The 23,327-nt window shown below is 40.9% G+C and overlaps 1 protein-coding gene across 1 annotated transcript in view; it reads left to right on the top strand.

Annotated features, from left to right (window-relative positions):
• Positions 1-23,327, top strand: part of ADCY10 (adenylate cyclase 10) — an 88,568-nt gene that overhangs the window by 27,246 nt on the left and 37,995 nt on the right. Inside the window, exons 13-20 of the mRNA XM_036838448.1 lie at positions 577-730; positions 2,932-3,124; positions 3,644-3,730; positions 7,333-7,607; positions 9,175-9,311; positions 18,403-18,531; positions 20,152-20,433; positions 20,556-20,846. Of these exons, the coding sequence (XP_036694343.1) occupies positions 577-730; positions 2,932-3,124; positions 3,644-3,730; positions 7,333-7,607; positions 9,175-9,311; positions 18,403-18,531; positions 20,152-20,433; positions 20,556-20,846 (1,548 nt within the window). The remainder of the gene's footprint in view (positions 1-576; positions 731-2,931; positions 3,125-3,643; positions 3,731-7,332; positions 7,608-9,174; positions 9,312-18,402; positions 18,532-20,151; positions 20,434-20,555; positions 20,847-23,327) is intronic.

The following is a 23,327-nucleotide window of genomic DNA, read 5'->3' as shown; positions in this document are numbered from 1 at the left end:
TTTATCACTGTTAATACTTTTAGTAGCCCTGAGATAAGTATAATTTCTCATTTACAAAGAGCAAGTTTCCTTCACAGAATCAGAAATAAAAAAATTTTATCCATATTTTTCAACATGGGAACCTTAACTTTAATAAGTTGATTTCCTAATGTAATAATCTATAGTTACTTCTAGTGTGTTACAGAAAAAGGAAAAGAAAACAAGCATTAGGGTCAGATAGCCCTGGTTTAATTCCTGGTTGTATAATTTAAGCAAATCTCAGTTTTCTACACTAAAATTAAATGGACATCATAATGAGCATTATAAGAATCCTTTCCCTCACAGCTTGTGGGAATCAAAGAAAACCAAACCAAACCAAAACAAAACAAAACTGTAAAACCACACTGTTAACTGGAAAGTTCTAGAGAAAGATTTTTAAAAATTTTAAAGTGCACAGGACCTCAAGAAACTCCATGAACAATGCCATGGAAATTCCAAGGGTATTCTTAGAAGCTGTATCACTATGTGCTTTTTTATGTTTCTAGACTATTTTATGTTGATTGGGTTTGCTCCCTTTTTAAAAAATGAAAATAACAGGACGCGATAAGGAGATCAAATACTTCATGTGTACTATGAAGGAATTTTTGATATCTAACTGCAGCCGAGTCCTGATGTACGAAGGATTATCGGGATATGGAAAAAGCCAGATACTAGTGGAAATTGAGTACCTGGCCCAAGGTGAGAACCACAGGTGAGTGTCTTGCAATGACCATTTTTTTGTGAATCCAGAGAATCCTGACATCCTTAAGAGTTTCCTTTGTTTCAGTGTTCCTCTCCTTTATATAAGTTGCCTTATGTAAACTATCCACAATCTATCAGTTATTATTGGGTGTCATGCCCCTTGTGCTAGATAAATAATTAATGATAAACATATCGAACTGAGAAAATGGAAGATGGGTTGACCCCTGGAGATCCTGATTTAATGCCAGGACAGGCTTGGACATTGATATTTTTAAGTTTCCTAATGCACAGTTTGAGAACAATTGGTATAAATGTTGAGGATAGATTGGGTTTGCAGAACAAATATGTAAGTTTATCCATGTGGCCGACAGGGAATCACTAGTTCAAACCACTGAGCCCTGAGAGTATGGTTAGAGAATGAAAGGCCTCTGGATTTTCCTTCAGAAGGCAGAGCTGATGTACTTACCTCATGCTGTTTGTCTCTTTTCGTATAAGGAATGTCATGAGGGCTCTCTTTGGGACAACCCATCTCATGGAGGTGGACGGTATGGTATTCAATAACAGTGACGATGACCAAGACAATGGTAATGGTGTCTCACATCCTTTCACCATCTAACGTAAAGGCTTTAAGGGGAACATTCTTATTAATCTTATTTTTAACTGTGTTTCTACTCTTTTTTAATGTCAGGCCTGAGAAAGACTAGTTTTAAAATACCTTTAACATTGCTGAGGGGATAATTCAAAATAACCAGAAGACACTCATTTATTCCATCACTTACTGAGTACCTACTATGTTCCAGGAACTAAGTGCTGTGTTAGTTTGCTAGAGCTACCATGACAAAGCACCACAAGCTAGGTGGCTTAAGCAACAAAAGTATATTGTCTCAGTGTACAAGAGGGTAGAAGTCCAAGATCCAGGTGTCGTAAAGTTGGTTCCTTCCATCAGCTGTGAGGGACAATCTGTTCTGTGCCTCTTTCCTAGCTTCTGGTGGCTTGCTGGCAGTCATTGGTGTTCATTGGCTTGTAGAAGCATCACCCCAGTCTCTGCCTCCATCTTCACATGATGTTCTCCATGTGTGCTGTCTGTGCCCAAAAATTTCCCTCTTCTTTTTTTTTTCCCACTGCGTGGCTTGCGGGATCTTAGTTCCCTGACCAGGGATTGAACCTGGGCCACACCAGTGAAAGCACGAAGTCCTAACCACTGGACCGCCAGGGAATCCCCGAAATTTCCCCTTCCTATAAAGAGACAGTCATATTGGATTAGGGGCCCACCCTATTCCAGTATGGCCTCATCTTAACTTACCTACTTACATCTGCAATGACCCTATTCCCAAATAAGGTCACATTGTGAGGGCTAAGACTTCAGCATATGAATTGGTGGGGCGGGAGGGGTGCATAAATCAATCCATAACAAGTTGCAAAGCCTTGAAGACGAATAATATCTGATCCCTACCCTCAAGGAGTTCTCGCAAAAGAGAAGGAAAGAGAGATGACAGTAAAAATAGAATGTGGTGAGGACACTGATAGAAGCACGCAATAGAGTACTGTAAAAGCTACGAGAAAGAGCGGTATGTCATCCAACCTGAGGGCATCAGGGAAGATTTCCAGGAGGTTACTCCTGAGCTGAGATTTATAAATGAACAGGAAATGAGGGATTAGGAGGGACTGTGAGAAGTGATAACACTCCAGGCCGAGGGAAGCAAAGGCATAAACAGAAGAAACAGTTGGATGTGCAGGGAACACTCACTGGTTTGTTGCTGGTGGAGGGTAGACTGCTGGGCAGAGAGTGGCAAGAAATGACAATGAGGCCTTGGAAAGGCTTATATGTCACATGAAGGAGTCTAGACTTAGCCTAGACTTGCATCTATCTAGGTGCTTCAGGCTTCCATAAAGGTGATGCATTCAGAGAGTCTTGGTGCTAGACAGGGGTAGTAGTATGCTGTTAGGGAGTATAGGTGAGAGTATGAGGGCCTGAAGCCAGGCATTGGTGGTAGGGCTAGAGAAGAGGGGATAGCTAGGACACATTTACAGAGCTTAGAAACATAGTGGAATAAGGGAGGGTATCTGAAGCACAAATAAAGAACAGCTTCCAGATAGCTTGGGAAATCTGTCATTACAACTGAATATGAAGAGTCAGGGCTTTCCTTCAACCTTTATTGTTTTCAAAAAACATTATTTTAATACTCTGATTCCTGACTTTCTTATAAACAGGACTATTGCTATTGCATTGACTAAGATCAGCTTCCATCAAAATTTTTATACCATCCAGATACTCATGGCCAATGTACTAGGTCTGGATACTTGCAAACATTATAAAGAACGACAGACCAACCTTCAAAATAAAGTCAAGTCACTGCTGGATGAAAAGTTCCATTGTCTTCTTAATGACATTTTCCATGTGCAGGTAACTAGCTAGTGTTAGACTCCTGTGAGAAACAGTGATGGGGCAGATGTGGCCACTCTTCCCTGATGCTTTATGACTTTGCATCTCTTTGGCCTTTATTATCCTCTTCTTTTCTCATCTGGAGCGTCCAGGTGGTAAGGAAATGGCTCCCAATCCTTGAATGAGCCACCTTCCTGAGATATATTGGTACCAGACTCAAGAAAACCCAAATAGCCACCTGCTGATTCATTTCTTTTCTCACCTTCCCATCATAGCTATACTGTACTAGCTAGTCCAGGGCACGAAATCACTCTGCTCCCACAGGTGACTGCCAATGCAAAGACAAGAATGTGCCTTGTTCTTTCCTGTATCTATTAGATTCAATGGCATAGAGTATTAGAGCTGGAAGGGATGTTACGGATTATCTAACACATGAGGATTTTAAGGCACAGAACAGTAAAGTGAATTGCCAGAGTCATACAACTAGTAGTTCCCTCTGCTATTTGCCCTTACTCAATATTCTCATAATTCTTTATACAGTTCCCTATTTCACGAGAGGTTTCCAGGATGAGCACCATGAGAAAGCAGAAGCAGTTGGAAGCGTTGTTTATGAAGATCTTGGAGCAAGTAAGAGCATCTATGGGTCAAATAATGGGGAGGGGGAAACGGGGCATCTCACCACAAAGCCAGGTGGCCTCAAGGGTTTAGACTCCAATGGCAAGAAGCTTTGAAGTATGTGAAAGATTTAACCCAAAGTGTTTCATTTTCCTCCTTCCTTCCAAACCTCAAGCTAAGAGTCTGTTCAGAATTTAGCTGTGCTTGAAAGGAGTCCTTTAACATTACTCCTGGGAGTTTGGCCTCACCTTAAAACCAGTCCTCTTTTTCTCTCCCTCTGTATGAGATGCAGTCTATCAAACTGGTTATGTATATAGGCTCTGTAATCAGTCTACCAAGGTTTGAGCCCTTAGGCCTATCACTTGCTACCTGGGTAACCATGATCAAGTGACTCAACCTGTCCATGCTTTTACTTTACCTTCTATAAAATGAGGAAATAATAGTACCTAACTCACAGGGTTGTAAGGTTTAAATGACTAGATTATGTGTAAAACTTAGAATAGTGCCTCTTGGGCTTCCCTGGTGGCGCAGTGGTTGAGAATCTGCCTGCTAATGCAGGGGACACGGGTTCGAGCCCTGGTCTGGGAGGATCCCACATGCCGCGGAGCAACTGGGCCCGTGAGCCACAATTACTGAGCTTGCGCGTCTGGAGCCTGTGCTCCACAACAAGAGAGGCCAGGATAGCGAGAGGCCCGCGCACCGTGATGAAGAGTGGCCCCCACTTGCCGCAACTAGAGAAAGCCCTCGCACAGAAACGAAGACCCAACACAGCCAAAAATAAATAAATAAATAAAATTTAAAAAAAAAAAAAAAAAGAATAGTGCCTCTTTCATTGGAAGCACTCAACCAATGTTAACTTTTTCTCTCTGAGTAATATCATGACTGTCCATTATATGTTGATGATCACCAACTTTATATCCCATTCCTCAGCTCTCGTATAAGCACCAAAATCATATTTCCAAGAACTGTGTATTCCACTTGGATATGGGGACTCACACTCAGTTCAGTGTCTAATACTAAATTCATTTTTTTTCCTACTTTAGTGCCCTATCTTCCTCATCCTGATCCTGACCCTTGATTTAGTTAATAGCGAATTCATTCACACGTCATTTAAAGTTATCTTTGCTCCCTTCCTCACCAGTTGCCACATCTTCTACATTTACTCAGTTGACAAGTCCTACCATGTCTACCTCAGACTGACACTGGAATCTCCCCGTCCTCTGTTCCCTACTGTAGTTCAGCCTCTTTCTCTTCCTGGACTATTTCCATAGCTTTCCAACTAATCTCTGTGCCTCATACCTCTCCACTCCAATTCATCCTCCATACAACTGCCAAAGTGTATGCAAATCGCTCCAACCTGTGCTTTATACTATCCAATTAATTCTCAATACTAATAAGATAAAAGCCAAAAGACTTTTTTGTTTTTAACCTGGAGAAATGCTACTCATCATTCAATGTCACCTCTTCAGTGAGAACTCCCCCAAATCACAAGGCATGACTAATTCCTCTTCTGCTGTGTTTCTGTAGCACTTTGAACATATTTCTTATTGTATTTTCCATACTGTATTGCAATTTGCTACTTATATATGTGTCTCTCCCCCTCAGGAGGTTGTGAGCTTCTTAAGGAAAGGGAGCCTCTTTCTCATTTTTGTATCACTATTGACCAGCAGAGTGTCTGGCACATCATAAATAAACAATTCAAGTTTGTGGCATTGTGTAAGTTTATAACACAACTTCCTTCTTCTCCATTGCAGGCAAATAAGGCTATATCAGTAGCTTCTAAATGTCAGGCTTTGGACTGTTTGCACCACAAGTATCCAGGAAGCTTCATAAAATAAATGGATTTGTGAATTCTACCCCAAATTGAAAAGGGCTTGGTTTGGGCCTAGGAATCTGTTTAGTTGTTTGTTTTTGTTTTGAAACTTCTCAGTTGGTGTACTATTGAATTCATGTAGGTTTTTTGGTTCCTGCTTTACTCTCCCCAATTCACAAATAATTCACTGACAAGGCTATTCTATGACTAAAACTCACATTTCTAACTGCCCCGTAGTTTTTATTTATTTATTTGTTTGTTTATTTATTTGGCTGCGTTGGGTCTTTGTTGCTGTGCGGGGGCTTTCTCTAGTTGCGGTGAGCGGGAGCTACTCTTTGTTGCAATTCGTGGTCTTCTCATTGCGGTGACTTCTCTTGCTGTGGAGCACGGGCTCTAGGTGCGCAGGCTTTAGTAGTTGTGGCTTGCAGGCTCAGTAGTTTTGGCTTGTGGGCTCTAGAGCACAGGCTCAGTAGTTGTGGCTCACGGGCTTAGTTGTTCTGTGGCATGTGGGATCGATCTCCCTGGACCAGGGCTCGAACCCATGTCCCCTGCCTTGGCAGACAGACTCTCAACCACTGCGCCACCAGGGAACTCCCTGCCCTGTAGTTTTAAAGATATTAGTCAAATACAAAACAAAACAAAACAATGGGATGCTAACCCCTATTCATTAAAATGTTCTCAGGGTCAGTGAAGAACTAACGATCTGGTGACAGAATGGGGGTGTAAGAGGGGACTTACGTATATGTGATAAGGCAGGCTATACTACTTTATAATGATCATCTTCTGAAATTTGAAATTTGAATGTAGCCTTTGCTGCTCTAGTTTATAAAAACATGCAGAGGGAAAGAATGGCTTAACCCAATCTCTTCCCAGAGGGAAACAAAAGAAGCCAAGAGCAGTCTGGAGCAGTAAGAGTGGGGAAGGTTTTCTCCATTTAGACATGTTACACTATGGAAATGCAGGGCCCGCTATGCAGGGGCTCACACTAAATGTAAGCTCTATATTTTGTCTAATACTCTATCCCCAGTGCTTAAAACAGTACCTGACCCTAACAGATGCACAATAAATGCTTAATGAGTAAATAAATAATTCAGACTAGTTAGGGAAAGGTAGTCTACACAAGAAAAGGGACACACGATCTGTTTTTAAGTGTAACATGTGCCATAGCTCAAGCTAGAACAGCATAAACTGCCAGCAGGGCAAGGACCAGGTGAGTTTCTCTCAGCACTCTGCCTCTAGCACCTAGCCCAGTGGGTGCTTGGTAAGTATGTGTTGAATCGATGTTGGTTGAATAAATGTCAGTGTATTTCCAGGAGACCTTCATTTTTCAATAGATTAGAATGACTTGAAGTAAACCTCAGTAATTTTTATGTAATGGCTGTTTAACTTGACTACAACCCCATATATCCTATATATTTACATTACCTTTACACAAAGATTTGACCAAGTACAGTCTATTCCAGCCAGTTCTGTCCCAATTGCCACAGATTCCAATTAGCGGAATCTAAATTAACGCAAAGTTATTGGAAAGAACAGATTTAACTTAGCTTCACAAAACTCGGTGGATACACATGCATACCCATACACGTGTATAAGAAACTGAAGTCACGGGCGTTCCCTGGTGGTCTAGTTAGGATTTGGCGCTTTCACTGCCATGGCCTGGGTTCAATCCCTGGTCGGGGAACTGTGATCCTGCAAGCTGCTCGGTGCAGCCAAAAAAACAAACAAAAACAAAAACAAAAACAAAAAAAACCCCTGAAGTCCTACAGCATTTTTCTTTCTGTTTCTCCACCTTGTCCAGACGGTGAAAGAGGAAAGGATTATTTTCATCATCGATGAAGGCCAGTTTATCGATTCAGCCTCCTGGACCTTTATGGAGAAGCTTATCCGGTCTGTTCCCATCTTCATCATCATGTCCCTGTCTCCCTTCATCGACATACCCTGTGCAGCTGCCAGTGCCATAATGAAGAACAGGAACACCACCTATGTCACCCTTGGAGCCGTGCAGCCTAAGGACATCCTCAACAAGGTCTGCCTGGACCTCAACGTCAGGGGTATCCCCAAAGAACTAGACACGTGAGTAACCTATGTCTGTCCTGAGGCCTTGACATCTGCACTCATTCTCCAGGTCCCGACTTCATCAGATTCCTTAAGATGTGTCTGAAAGCGGCCATTTCAGGATTCTTGTGGGTCCCGCCTCTCAAAGGGGCCACTGAACATGCTTGACAGGACAGGTGCTGCTCACTTTTCCTTGTTATGGTCCCTGTTACACCGTCTCAAACGTTGCTTAGGACCTCAGTTTTGTCTCCCTTTCATCATGCTGGCTATGGGTACACTCACTCTAACCCACAGTGACTAAGGGCACTGTCATGGGCAAGTAACACGAAAGGCAAACTGGTAAGCCTTGAGAACCACAGCCCACAGCTGAGCAAGGTCTTAGTCGCTGGCAATAACGTGGTCTGGTACTGGTATTCCCTGTCATGGTAGATGGTGACGTCAGTGCTCTCTGAGCTTCTCAGTGACTCCTCTCCTGGGGTCTTGACAGCAGTCCCCTTAACAACATGGACAATGCCTCTTCCTTAGCTGGCTGTTCACAAGCCACCTTGCTATCTGCATCTGTTCTTTCTAATGAGGTTGCTTTGCTTCTGGAAGAGAAACGTCTTGGACAAAGTCTCATTTAAAATAACTCCAGGCATGAATTTTGTGTGTTCTTTCCCTTTGTCTCTCTGTCTCTCCCTCTTTCTCTCTGTATGTATGTATGTATTTATTATGTATGTATTTATTATATATGTATACCTTTATTATATATGCATTTACTTTTTGATCTAGGCTTCCCAATTCTAGGAACCTATCTCAAAGATATACTGACAGGGAACTATGCTCAATATTTTGTAATAACCTATAAGGGAAAAGAATCTGAAAAAGAATATATATATATATCTGAATCACTTTGCTGTACACCTGAAACTAACACAACATTGTAAATCAACTATACTTCAATAAAAACTTTAAAAATTTAAAAATACATATATTGACAAAAATATGAAGTGACATATGGGCACAGTTTTTATTGAGGCATTATTTGTACTAGTAAAAGACTGAAAGCAATCCAAATGTCCATCTCTAAGAGGATAGTTAGAATAAACTAGGATTCATCCACACGGTTGAGCCCTACGTAGCTATAAAAAGAAATAAGAAAGATCTACTGATATGGAGGGATGACCAGGATACATTGTTGAGTGAAAAAACAAGGGGTTGCCTAGTGTGCAGTGTGTATAACTTGCTGTCTTTTATCTAAGGAAGAGAGTGAAATACGTGTGTGCATTTTCTATAGTTTTAAAAAGAAATGTTGAAAAGATAAACCAGAAACTAATTTAAATGGTTACTTGTAAGGTGAGGAAGGGAAGCAAGACTGAGGATGTACCGTATTACATAGTTTTGACTTTGGAAAGATTTAAATGGTTTATTATGTAATTTTAAAAATGAAAGAAAAAAGAAAAAGCAATCCCTAAAAATGAAAAACAAACCAAAACAAATGGAGAAAGAGAAGTGATTATTTTCAGGTGATTGAGAAAACTCAAATATTTTTACTTCCCTAAAGATGGTTCTTTGATATAAATAGATTGCGTTGTTTTCACTACAGGTACATGGCAGAGGGAAGCTGTGGGATTCCATTTTACTGTGAAGAATTGCTTAAAAACCTGGACCATCACAGGGTACTCATTTTCCAAACAATAGAGTCTGAGGAAAAGACAAATGTGACCTGGAATAACCTGTTCAGTAAGTCCCATAATGATGGTTCCTTCTCCCTGTCTCCTTCTGCAGAGAGGGTGGCAAGGGTGGGCTTTTCCATAGGCTGCTTCCTATATGGGTCAGAGGCTTTGGGGAGGCAAAGAATGTTGGACTTGATATCCCAGATTGTGAGAGAACTTAACATTGCCCGGGACTCACTGAGCTGGGAGAAAGAATGTAGACCTGTAATAGAAATGAAAGAACACTGGAGAATCTTAAAGCCCAGAATCAGAACTGACGGGGGATGTAGATGTTATCTGGGAAAAAGGATAACTTGTTTTCCAGAGGTAAAATTATTAGCTCAAAGTGAATTGTCAACAAGGTTCTCATGCTACAGAGACATACAGAAGGATGAACTTTGAGATGATGTCACAAAGAGGGCAGTTGGAATTTTTAAGAAAATAGTTTTAGTGAAGGGAGAAGGGTAGAGGTTGGGGAATGGGGTAAGGATGCAAGCTGGGATGTAGAGGATTAAGGTTAACGTGAATGATAAGAAAATGTCTGTGGTGGATATACTAGTTGTTTAGGGAGCCGGCAGTGATGAGAAGAAAAAAATCATATTCTAGCAAAAATAAAAAGAAATAAAGAAACTATGTTTTGACACAAAGGAGACCATGAAGGTTTAAGAGATAGCATCTCTTCCATGAAAAGAGAGAGTATAAAGATATAATCATCTCTGGGCTTTCTATCATCTCACACCGGTCAGAATGGCCATCTTCAAAAAATCCACAAACAATAAATGCTGGAGAGGGTGTGGAGAAAAGGGAACCCTCTTGCACTGTTGGTGGGAATGTAAATTGATACAGCCACTATGGAGAACAGTATGGAGGTTCCTTAAAAAACTAAAAATAGAACTACCATATGACCCAGCAATCCCACTACTGGGCATATACCCTGAGAAAACCATAATTCAAAAAGAGTCATGTACTAAAATGTTCATTGCAGCTCTATTTACAATAGCCAGGACATGGAAGCAACCTAAGTGTCCATCAACAGATGAATGGATAAAGAAGATATGATACATATATACAATGGAATATTACTCAGCCATAAAAAGAAACGAAATTGAGTTATTTGTAGTGAGGTGAATGGACCTAGAGACTGTCATACAGAATGAAGTAAGTCAGAAAGAGAAAAATAAATACCATATGCTAACACATATATATGGAATCTAAAAAAAATGGTCATGAAGAACCTAGGGGCAAGATGGGAATAAAGACACAGACCTACTAGAGAATGGACTTGAGGATACGGGGAGGGGGAAGGATAAGCTGGGACAAAGTGAGAGAGTGTCATGGACATATATACACTACCAAACGTAAAATAGATAGCTAGTGGGAAGCAGCCGCATAGCACAGGGAGATCAGCTTAGTGCTTTATGACCACCTAGAGGGGTGGGATAGGGAGGGTGGGAGGGAGGGAGATGCAAGAGGGAAGAGATATGGGGACATATGTATATGTATAACGGATTCACTTTGTTATAAAGCAGAAACTAATACACCACTGTAAAGCAATTATACTCCAATAAAGATGTTAAAAAAAAGATGTGATCAAAAGAAAATTTTGGCCTTGAAGTTAGGAGTCCAGAGTTCCAGTTCCACATATACCATTTAATAGCTAGTATTTTGGGATTAGTCACAACCTTTATGGCCAGGTACCTGCTATAAAATGGGCGGGGGAGGTAAAGGAAACTCAAATCCTTTCTTATTTATTCATTCAACAAACCTCTACTGAGCACCTTCTCTCTGTCTGACACCACAGGAAACATTCTGGGGACCTCTTGGAGTATAAGTGAAATGACTGAATACAATAATACTTTGCTGTCTCATTGATTTTTTTTAATTAAACTTTTTGAGGTGATTATAAATTTACAGGCCATTGTAAAAAATAATATAGAGAGATTCTGTATACCCTTTACCTAGTTTTCCCCAGTAGTAACATCAGCAAAACTACAGTATAATATCACAACCAGGTCCAGTAAAGATGTCAAAAAAATATATATCACAACCAGGATATTAATATTGATACAGTCAAGATACAGAACATTCCCATCACCAGGAGGATCCCTTATGTTGACCTATGATAGCCACCCCCCACTTCTCTCCTACCCCTACTTCCTTCTTAACCCCTGGTAATCGCTAATCAGTTCTCCATTTCTATAATTTTGTCATTTTAAGAATTTTTATAAGTGGAATAATATTGTATATGTAATCTTTTGAGATTTTTTTTTTCACTCAGTGTAACTCTCTGGAGGTTATCTAGGTTGTTGTGTGTATCAATAGTTTGGTCTTTTTAGTTGCTGAGTAGTGTTCCATGGTATGGACATACCTCCATTCACCTGTTGGAGGACATCTGGGCTGTTTACAAAAAAAAAGAAAAAGAATGTTAAAGAACATTACTGAGTCAGTTGACAAAACTGGATTATGAACAGTAAATTATTGTATTGATGTTAAATTTTCTGAAGATGATAAGTATATTCTACTTATGTAAGAAAATGTTGTTATTGGGGAATTCAGAGTAAAGTATTTGGGGGTTAAAGGGCATGAATTATGCAACTTGACACTCAAATGAAATGCTTCAGAAAAAATAAGTACATATAGAGAGAACAAAGGCTATAAAAAATGGAGCAAAATATTAACAGTAGATGAATTGGAATAAAGACTATATAGTGTTATTCTTACAACTTTTCATAAATTTGAAACTTACCAAATAAAAGAATTTTTTAAAAACCAAACAACTTTTAGTGGTTTCCCATTGAGCTTACAATGAAATCCAAACTCCTTACCTTGGTCTGGAGATCCCTGAAGGAGCTTCCTTCCACCCCCTCTGTGGCCTCACCAATACTCTGAAATGTACTCCAGCCACATTTCTGCTCCTCCAACACCCGAGCTCCTTTCTGCTCCCTCTCCGCTGGCATTTCACGTACCTGCTCCCTCTCTCCCTCAGCTCAAGTGTTACCTCCTCACAGCCACTTTCTCTGACCATGCCCTGCTTAAGGAAGGCCTTCCTCTCTCTGCACTTTCCTGTTAGTCTCTATCACCAGGTTTATTTCTTTCACAAAACTGACTCACATTAGGAGATTATCTTATTAAGTCACTTTTCCTGTATTATGATTAGTTGCCTAAATATCTGTGTCCATAAATGTTAAGATCCTTGAGGGCTGGAATTATGCATTAGCCACATTTATAGCCTTCCCAGGTTATGGTGCATAAAAAGTCTGTACTGTGTTGATATGAACTCTCCAGCCTTTACTGTCTGTGCCTACTCACGTGGCACTTGTTTACTGCCTGGTCGTCTGGGTCTCTGTGTATATACCTTATCTTTCCAGGAGGTCGGGAACTTAGTATGTTCACCCTCATATTTCCACATCACCTATTTCAGTGTCTTGCAACTCAACTGTTAATGAATGACTGGAGGGACAAATAAGTAATGCATTTTGGAGTACCAGGAGAAAAATGACTAGGCAAGCTCACTATTCAAACTTCACCTTTTCTTTTTTATTTTTTTTTGGTACCATATGGTATATTTACTATCCTATTTCACTCAGCTGAAGATTTTCCAAACTCAATATTCCTCAACAATTGTATCCTAATGGCTATGTAATATTTAAGGTAATCACTGTGTTATGGCTGGATATTTAGGCTATTTACAATATTTTAATGTTTAAGGAGACTATGAGCATCTTTTTTCAACATATTTTTTCTGGATCACTATAATCATATGAGTTTCTAATATGAAAAATTACCTTGCTGAAAGTTATAATCTTAAGGATTTTGGTCAAATTGTTGTGTTTTTTTTTTAACGTCTTTATTCGAGTATAATTGCTTTACAATGGTGTATCAGTTTCCGCTGTATAACAAAGTGAATCATCTATACATGTACATTTATCCCCATTTCTCCTCTCTCTTACGTCTCCCTCCCACCTTCCCTATCCCACCCTCTAGGTGGATACAAAGCACTGAGCTGCTCTCCCTGTGCCATGCGGCTGCTTCCCACTAGCTATTTTACATTTCGTAGTGTGTATATCTCCATGCCACTCCTCACTTCGTCCCAGCTTACCCTTCCCCCTCCCTGTGTCCTCAAGTCCATTCTCTACATCTGCGTCTTTATTCTTGTCCTGCCCCTAAGTTTTTCAGAACCATTTTTTTTTTAGATTCCATATATATGTGTTAGCATATGGTATTTCTTTTTCTCTTTCTGACTTACTTCACTCTGTATGACAGTCTCTAGGTCCATCACCTCACCACAAATAACTCAATTTCATTTCTTTTTATGGCTGAGTAATACTCCATTGTATATATGTGGCACATCTTCTTTATCCATTCATCATTCGATGGGCACTTAGGTTGCTTCCATGTCCTGGCTATTGTAAATAGTGCTGCAATGAACATTGTGGTACATGACTCTTTTTGAATTATGGTTTTCTCAGGGTATATGGCCAGTACTGGGATTACTGGGTCATATGGTAGTTCTATTTTTAGTTTTTTAAGGAACCTCCATACTGCTCTCCATAGTGGCTGTATCAATTTACATTCCCACCTACAGTGCAAGAGGGTTCCCTTTTCTCCACACCCTGTCCAGCACTTATTGTTTGTAGATTTTTTGATGATGGCCATTCTGACTGGTGTGAGGTGATACCTCATTGTAGTTTTGATTTGCATTTCTCTAATGATTAGTGATGTTGAGCATCCTTTCATGTGTTTGTTGGCAATCTGTGTATCTTCTTTGGAGAAATGTCTATTTAGGTCTTCTGCCCATTTTTGGATTGGGTTGTTTGCTTTTTTGATATTGAGCTGCATGAGCTGCTTGTATATTTTGGAGATTAATCCTTTGTCAGTTGCTTCATTCGCAAATATTTTCCCCCATTCTGAGGGTTGTCTTTTCATCTTGTTTCTAGTTTCCTTTGCTGTGCAAAAGTTTTTAAGTTTCACTAGGTCCCATTTGTTTATTTTTGCTTTTATTTCCATTTCTCTAGGAGGTGGGTCAAAAAGGATCTTGCTGTGATTTATGTCATAGAGTGTTCTGCTTATGTTTTCCTCTAAGAGTTTTATAATGTCTGACCTTACATTTAGGTCTTTAATCCATTTTGAGTTTATTTTTGTGTATGGTGTTAGGGAGTGTTCTAATTTCATTCTTTTACATGTAGCTGTCCAGTTTTCCCAGCACCACTTATTGAAGAGGCTGTCTTTTCTCCACTGTGTTTCCTTATTTATTTTCATTTTGGATGATCTGTCCATTGGTGAAAGTGGGGGTTTAAAGTCCCCTACTATGATTTTGTTACTGTCGATTTCCCCTTTTATGGCTGTTAGCATTTGCCTTATGTACTGAGGTCCTCCTATGTTGGGTGCATAAATATTTACAATTGTTATATCTTCTTCTTGGATTGATCCTTTGATCATTATGTAGTGTCCTTCTTTGTCTCTTGTAATAGTCTTTATTTTAAAGTCTATTTTGTCTGATATGAGAATTGCTATGCCAGCTGTCTTTTGATTTCCATTTGCATGGAATATCTTTTTCCATCCCCTCACTTTCAGTCTGTATGTGTCCCTAGGTCTGAAGTGGGTCTCTTGTAGACAGCATATATACGGGTCTTGTTTTTGTGTCCATTCAACCAGTGTATGTCTTTTTGTTGGAGCATATAATCCATTTACATTTAAGGTAATTATGCATATGTATGTTCCTATTACTATTTTCTTGTTTTGTGTTTTTTATTGTAGGTCTTTTCCTTCTCTTGTGTTTCCTGCCTAGGGGAGTTCCTTTAGCATTTGTTGTAAAGCTGGTTTGGTGGTGCTGAATTCTCTTAGGTTTTGCTTGTCTGTAGATCTTTTAATTTCTCCATCAAGTCGGAATGAGATCCTTGCTAGGTAGAGTAATCTTGGTTGTTGGTTTTTCCCTTTCATCACTTTAAATATGTCCTGCCACTCCCTTCTGGCTTGCAAAGTTTCTGCTGACAGATCAGCTGTTAACCTTATGGGGATTCCTGTGTATGTCATTTGTTGCTTTTCCCTTGCTGCTTTTAATATTTTTCCTTTTTGTTTAATTTTTGATAGTTTGATTAATATGTGTCTTGGCATGTTTCTCCTTGGATTTTTCCTATATGGGACTCTCTGTGCTTCTTGGACTTGATTGACTATTTCCTTTCCCATATTAGGGAAGTTTTCAGCTATAATCTCTTCAAATATTTTCTCAGTCCCTTTTTTTTTCTCTTCTTCTTCTGGGACCCCTATAATTAGAATGTCGGTGCATTTAATGTTGTCCCAGAGGTCTCTGAGACTGTCTCAATTCTTTTCAGTCTTTTTTCTTTATTCTGCTCGGTGATAAGTTATTTCCAATATTTTATCTTCCAGGTCACTTATCCATCCTTCTGCCTCAGTTATTCTGCTATTGATTCCTTCTAGAGAATTTTAAATTTCATTTATTGTGTTGTTCATCATTGTTTGTTTGCTCTTTAGTTCTCCTAGGTCCTTGTTAAACATTTCTTGTATTTTCTCCGTTCTTTTTCCAAGATTTTGGATCATCTTTACTAACATTACTGAATTCTTTTTCAGGTTGGCTGCCTATTTCCTCTTCATTTGTTTGGTCTGTTGGGTTTTTACCTTGCTCCTTCATCTGCTGTGTATTTCTCTGTCTTCTCATTTTGCTTAACTTACTGTGTTTGGGGTCTCCTTTTCTCAGGCTGCAGGTTTGTAGTTCCTGTTGTTTTTGGTGTCTGCCCCCAGTGGGTAAATTTGGTTCAGTGAGTTGTGTAGGCTTTCTGGTGAAGGGGACTGCTGCCTGTGTTCTGGTGGATGAGGCTGGATCCTGTCTTTCTGGTGGGCAGGACCACATCCAGTGGTGCGTTTTGGGGTGTCTGTGAACTTATTATATTTTCAGGCAACCTCTCTGCTAATGGGTAGGGTTGTGTTCCTGTCTTGCTAGTTGTTTGGCACAGGGTATCTAGCACTGTAGCTTGTTTGTTGTTGAGTGGAGCTGGATCTTAGCGTTGAGATGGAGATCTCTGTGAGAGGTTTCGCTGTTTGATATTATGTGGGACTGGGAGGCCTCAGGTGGTCCAATGTCCTGAACTCAGCTCTCCCACCTCAGAGGTTCAGGCGTGACACTTGGCCAGAGCACCAAGACCCTGTCACCCACTTGGCTCAGAAGAAAAGGGAGAAAGAAAAAGAAAGAAAGAAAGAAAGAATAAAATAAAATAATTAAAATTAAAATTAAAAAAATATTATTTTAAAAAAAAAGTAATAAAAACAAAGGAAAGAAAGAAGAGAACAACCAAACCAAAAAACAAATCCACCAATGATAACAAGCACTAAAAACTATACCAAAAAAAACCCAAAAAACAAAACGGACAGACAGAACCCTAGGCCAAATGGTAAAAGCAAAGCTATACAGACAAAATCACACAAAGAAGCATACACATACACACTCACAAAAAGAGAAAAAGGAGGGGCTTCCTTGGTGGTGCAGTGGTTAAGAATCCTCCTGCCAATGCTGGGGACACGGGTTCGAGCCCTGGTCCGGGAAGATTCCACATGCCACAGAGCAGCTAAGCCCGTATGCCACAACTACTGAGCCTGAGCTCTAGAGCCTGCGAGCCACAACTACTGAAGCCCGCGCGCCTACAGCCCATGCTCCGCAACAAGAGAAGCCACCATGATGAGAAGCCTGAACACTGCAATGAACAGTAGCCCCCACTCGCCACAAGTAGAGAAAGCCCACACGCAGCAACAAAGACCCAACGCAGCCAAAATAAATAAATAAATAAATACATTTATTTTAAAAAAAGAAAAAGGAAAATATATACATATAAAAGGAAAGGAAGAGAGCAACCAAATCAATAAACAAATCTACCAGTGATAATAAGCTCTAAGTACTAAACTAAAATAAACATAAAGCCAGAAACAAATTAGATGCAGAAAGCAAACCCCAAGTCTACAGTTGCTCCCAACGTCCACCGCATCAATTTTGGGATGATTCATTGTCTATTCAGGTATTCCACAGATGCAGGGTACTTCAAGGTGATTGTGGAGACTTAATCTGTTGCTCCTGAGGCTGCTGGGAGAGATTTCCCTCTCTTTTCTTTGTTCGCACAGCTCCTGGGGTTCAGCTTTGGATTTGGCCCTGCCTCTGCGTGTAGGTCGCCTGAGGGCATCTCTTCCCCGCTCAAACAGGACGGGGTTAAAGCAGCGGCTGATTCGGGGGCACTGGCTCACTCAGGCCGGTGGGGAGGAAGGGTACAGAATGCAGGGCGAGCCTGCAGCGGCAGAGGCCGGCATGACGTTTCAACAGCCTGAGGTGCACTGTGTGTTCTCCCGGGGAAGTTGTCCCTGGATCACGGGACCCTGGCAGTGGCGGGCTGCACAGGCTCCCAGGAGGGGAGGTGTAGATAGTGACCTGTGCTTGCACACAGGCTTCTTGGTGGCTGCAGCAGCCTTAGTGTTTCATGCCCATCTCTGGTGTCTGCGCTGATAGTCGCGGCTCGCACCTGTCTCTAGAGCTCGTTTAGGTGGCGTTCTGAATCCCCTCTCCTCGCACACCCTTTTGGGAAGTCTGAGGTCTTCTGCCAGCATTCAGTAGGTGTTCTGTAGGGGTTGTTCCACATGTAGATGTATTTTTGATGTATTTGTGGAGAGGAAGGTGATCTCCACGTCTTACTCCTCCGCCATCTTGAAATCTTCACCATTTTTGATATCTCTTTCTGGCAATAACCACATCTTAAGTAGAGTACAGTCTTCCACAGAATGTGTTTGCCTCCGAGTGTGGGTATTTCAATGTGCATACAAGTATATATATAAGTATATAATATAAGCTATATTTGTAAAACTGCATGTCTTATGGAAGACATCCTGTAGTTATTACCAATCCTTTTTTTCTTGGAGGAAGGGGAGGAAAAACATGTTTTGAGTAAATTTTGATTTTCATATATCAGTTTTACTTAAAACACAGTATTCCAGAATACTTTACAAACCAACACACATCTCTGCCTGCTCTTTCTCATGTGAGACCCATCTCGAAGTTTATTGGAAAATCCAAATAATAATAGGACAATGACTCTCAACTTTTCTTCCCTTTTACCTCTCTATAGAGAATTTTGCGAAGCCAACAGAGGACTTAAAAATATTTACTTTTGGTCTTGAGGAGGGAAATGAAGAAGTCTGTAACCTCGCTAGTGGTGTCAGATTGAAAAACTTGTCACTGCCAGCATCATTAAAAGGTAAAGAAAATTTGACGTGGTGTTCATTTTCCAGGACCTAGATTCCCCTCTTGCTTTCTCTAGGATGCCTCCAACAAAGGAGAAAGGAAAATAGAAGACTGGCTTTGTTTTTTGTTTTGTGTTGCCCAGGCAATGGGAAGGTTCCATTACAAGCTTGGCTTTTCTGCTTCTAAATAGGAGCCAACTTCCCCCTGTGCATACGCTGGAGTCTGATTTGAACAAAGTTTTATTCAACTGCATAAAAGAATGAGGTATAGTACATTTTCAATTAAACAGAAATCAAATAATGAGAGAGAAGATCTAACAGTGATACTTTTCCTGCTATCTACTTCTATAAGAAATGACAAACAAGGGAATTTATATCAGGGATGTACTCTTATTCATTTCAAGAAAAATGAATTTCAAGCAATGTTCTAGCATGCATTCAGCTCCAATCCATGCCATCTATAAAATGTTCAACTGCAAATGTTTAGTACAAGGATGAGACCTCAAGTTCTCTATCTCCGAAAGAGCATCATTTGTCTTTCATTCACTATGTCTACTAAAATAGCAAGGTGGATTAACTTGGTTTCTTTTAGTCAATATTTTTTTATTGAAGTATATTTGATTTACAATGTTGTGTTAATTTCTGCTGTACAGCCAAGTGATTCAGTTATACATACATATATATATATATATTCTTTTTTTTTTTTTTTTTTTTGGCCACACCGTGCAGCTTGCGGGATCTCAGTTGCCCTACCCGGGATTGAACCCAGGCCACGGCAGTGAAAGCCTGGAATCCTAACCACTAGATGACCAGGGAATTCCCACATTCTTTTTTTTTTTAATATTTTTTTCTATTATGGTTTATTATAGGATACTGAATATAGTTCTCTGTGCTATACAGTAGGCTTTGTTTATCTGTTCTACATATAAAAGCTTACATCTGCTAACCCTGCTTATATCTGGACTAGCTTGGTTTCTACAGTGTTCTGTGGACATATTGAGAAGTTCATATATTGTCCCTGAGGAGGGTGATGTAATAGAAGGACATCCTGGTCAAGATGTCCAAGAAGCCATGTGAGCTATGATACTTGAGCTTAGATGAGAAGACGGAATTGGAGCTAGGAGCTCTCTGACACTTGGTCATGAGCATAGAGATGGTAATGGGTTGTCACAAGAATAACTGAATCCCTGGGGCAGATAGAGAGAAAGCTTATTGCTGGGAAGTTCCAGGAGAAAGGGTAGCCAGTGAAGAAGACAGAGAATGAACAGCTGGAGAAGTCAACACAGAACACGGACGGCAGGCCCTGCTCCTTCTGACCACTTCTCACCATGACCTCTGCTCTCCTCACACACCCTTGTCACACTTTAACACAAAATCAGAACACCTTGAAATCAATCTTATTGTCATGGCCAATGGGACATGCATATTTTTAGGTTATAGCATCTCCATCTTTTGTACTCCCAACACAAGTGCTATCTGTGAAATAGGTACTAAGCAAATACTTCTTTTGGCTTAGCTCAGCTGAGTGTAGTTCTATTGAACAAGAACTATAGAACAGGACAGTTGTCCATCTCTAGAATGTATTTGATAAAGACAGATGACTCGTTCCCTGTTGTGTGGCATTCCACCTACAGAAATCTCTCTGGTCCAGCTGGACAGCATGAGCCTGTCCCACCAGATGTTGGTGAGATGTGCAGCCATCATTGGCCTGACCTTCACTACGGAACTGTTGTTTGAGATTCTCCCTTGTTGGAACATGAAGATGATGATCAATGCCCTGGCAACCCTCGTGGAATCCAACGTCTTTGATTGTTTCCGGAATGGCAAGGAGCTCCGAATAGCCCTAAAACAGAACGCGGCCTCGTTTGAGGTGAATTATCGCTCCCTCTCTCTGCAACCACCCTCTGAAGGAATGGGTAAGTAGAGCCCGGAAGTGACCCATATTTCCTTTAGTTTAAGGCACATCTTGATAAAAGAACTGATCTGTATTTTGTAGCAGGGGCTGACTTGTTGCCCACTGCCTTTCTGTCCTCTCTAGCCCATGGCGAGGAGGAAGAGCTCCGTGAGCTGGAAAGCGAGGTGATTGAGTGCAACATCATTCGATTCTGCAGCCCGATGATGCAGAAAACAGCCTATGAGCTGTGGCTGAAAGACCAGAAGAAAGCCATGCACTTGAAATGTGCTCGCTTTCTGGAAGAAAATGCCCACAGGTGTGACCACTGCCGAAGTGGAGACTTCGTCCCCTTTCACCACTTTGCAGTGGACATCCGGCTCAACACTTTGGACTTGGATACCATTAGGAAGATGGCTAAGTCCCATGGATTTCAAAGTAAACTTTCTTCGTTCCTAATTAGTTCTAACTATAACTGGGGAACATGGAGACAAGACCTAGAAGAAGTGGGTCTGGACCATGAGGATCTCAAGTCCTCTGCAGGCTCGGGCACCACGGATGATGAGACGTGAGCAGCGTAGGTCAGCGGGGCAGGAAGTTGGGGAGTATACATGTAGCTGAGTTGGCAGAACCAATCTCACTGTGAGACTGTCAGGGAGGATTTGGGGGTAAGGACTCTGGCAAAATGGGGTGTGAGCAGAGCTCAAATTAAAATGTCCAAAGGAATAAAACAGACCCAGCTTCATTCGCACCAAGGGATGGAATCCAAGGAGGGTAGTGGGTAGGGAGCGGGGTCTGACATGAAGTGGGGGGAAGAGCAAGATCCGAGAGGGAGTGGTGTTTCTTGGCAGATAAAATGTTGTTGCTCTGTCTAGTTTGAAACAAGGTTCCAGTGGAAAAAATGTATGAGTGGGAGAGAATTAGCCAGGACTAAGCATGTCAGGGCCCCCAGAAAAGAGGGCTTGGGTTTAGAACAGGGATTCAAGACCATCTGAGGTGCAAGTAAGAAAGTTACAGACTGATAGCACAAACTGGCCACATGATCTGGGAAAACATAGTAAGGATTCAAGGGGCATAAGGGCCCAGGGACTCAGTTACTGCGGGAACGATGGATGTCAGACTTAGGGCAGCAACACCAACTCCAGCCCTCATTCGGGGGTGGCCAGGGAACACCGAATGGACTTCCTGCCCTAGTCACAGGGCCTCCATGATTATGACTAAATCTGGTCAGGAAAACAGGCTACACATAGAGGACTCCTATATTATAAGTATATGAAAAATTGGGAAAGAATGTATGTAAAGTGCCCAGCACATAGTAGGTACAAAATATTTATTCTCATTCATTCTCTATTTTACCTGCATTCTCATTTCATTCTCTTATCAACCCTCCAAGGTGGAGGGTTATTTTCATTTTATAGATAAGAAAATTAATGTTCTGGAAGATTAAATAACTTTCCCGATGCCACACAGCAAGTAATAGACTTTATTCAATCCCAGGTCAGTCTAATTCCTGAGTTCATGCTCTGCCATTACACTTGAGCTTCCCAAAGCACAGGACTGGATTTTAGGTAATACTGGCCAAGGAGACTGGAAGAGGTTCATAGATATAGCATTAGGTATGAATCAGAGAGTGAGGAAGGTGATTCCTTTGCAATACTTGATCAGGGAGAAAGCAGCTTTTTCCTGTGATTTAAGCCTATCATTGACGCTGCACTAACACTTGCCAATCTCCCCTTTTAAAAAAAGAGAAATCAGGCTTTAAGTTCAGAGCCTTAGAGTCTATATATAGAGAGAGAGTCCATACATGAAGGTTTCAAGTTTCTGAGGGCGTGGCTGCTCAAAGATAATGAGATTCAGCAGCAGTCTCATCCCACTGGGGCAGGAAGATGTCAGAGAGATGGACATGTAGATGAGCCTAGTGTTTATTACTAGTATTTACTACATTTCCCCTCATGCAGTATATTTTTTCCAAAATTGGAAACGTGTTATTATTATTATACTATTAGTGGTATACGTGTAACATGATGTTGAAATTGAAATTTGTACCAAGCACCAAGATACAATGGATGTTGATATCCAAAGTGAGGTAAATAGATGGATGTACAGACTCTATAAAGGAAATAGCTGAGAATCATTTAAAATATTGGATCCTTCATCGACATTCAAGACATAAAAATGAGGAATAGTGTGGAGAGGGCCAGGATTTGTGGAGAGATTTGGCAAGAACTGAGGAGGTACTGTGTACCTTCCTCAAGTGGGTTGCTTCCTTTCTCACCTCAATGCTAGGAAGATGTCTTCCTTGGAATCAGTTAGAGGACACAGAAGACCTCACACCTAATGAGGCCAGAGTGGCCTGTGGCTGCACCAGGATCAACCTGCCCTCCCAGAGTTTGGGAAAGGATGTGTGAGGGTTTCCTATAAATCAGATATAACTCACCTGGGAGAAAAAGCCAGCCTGGCATCATTTTAAATTGTTCCCAAGAGTACCCCTAGGAGTGTGAGAAGACCCCTAGTAGTGGGCTGCTAGAATAAAACAGGCACCAAGAGGGCAGGCGATGGAGAGCTGAAGAGGATGCATGACTGGATCAAGGGATCTTCAGTGAAAGATCCCAACACAGGGCCATAGTCAAAGCACCAATGAAAGCATTAATAGGAGAGAGTCAACTGACAGAGATAAGAGAAAAAGGAAAGAATACAGTAAGTCCTCTACATACGAACCTTCAAGTTGCGAACTTTCAAAGATGTGAACGTGCGTTCGCATGTCCAGTCATGTAAGTTAGTTCACGTGTCTGGCGTACATTGTCATGTGTGCATCCTCTACAAGGGGTGGTGCTTTTGTGTACTTTACTGTACAGTACTGTATAGAGTACAGTAGTACAGTATCTTTATTACAAGCCCAGGATGTCCAGAAGCAAGCAT

This window comes from Balaenoptera musculus, chromosome 1, assembly GCF_009873245.2.
Source record: "Balaenoptera musculus isolate JJ_BM4_2016_0621 chromosome 1, mBalMus1.pri.v3, whole genome shotgun sequence".
In the NCBI taxonomy this organism is placed as follows: domain Eukaryota; kingdom Metazoa; phylum Chordata; class Mammalia; order Artiodactyla; family Balaenopteridae; genus Balaenoptera; species Balaenoptera musculus.
The sequence above is the reverse complement of the archived record's forward strand: the minus strand, read 5'-3'. Positions and strand labels throughout refer to the sequence as shown.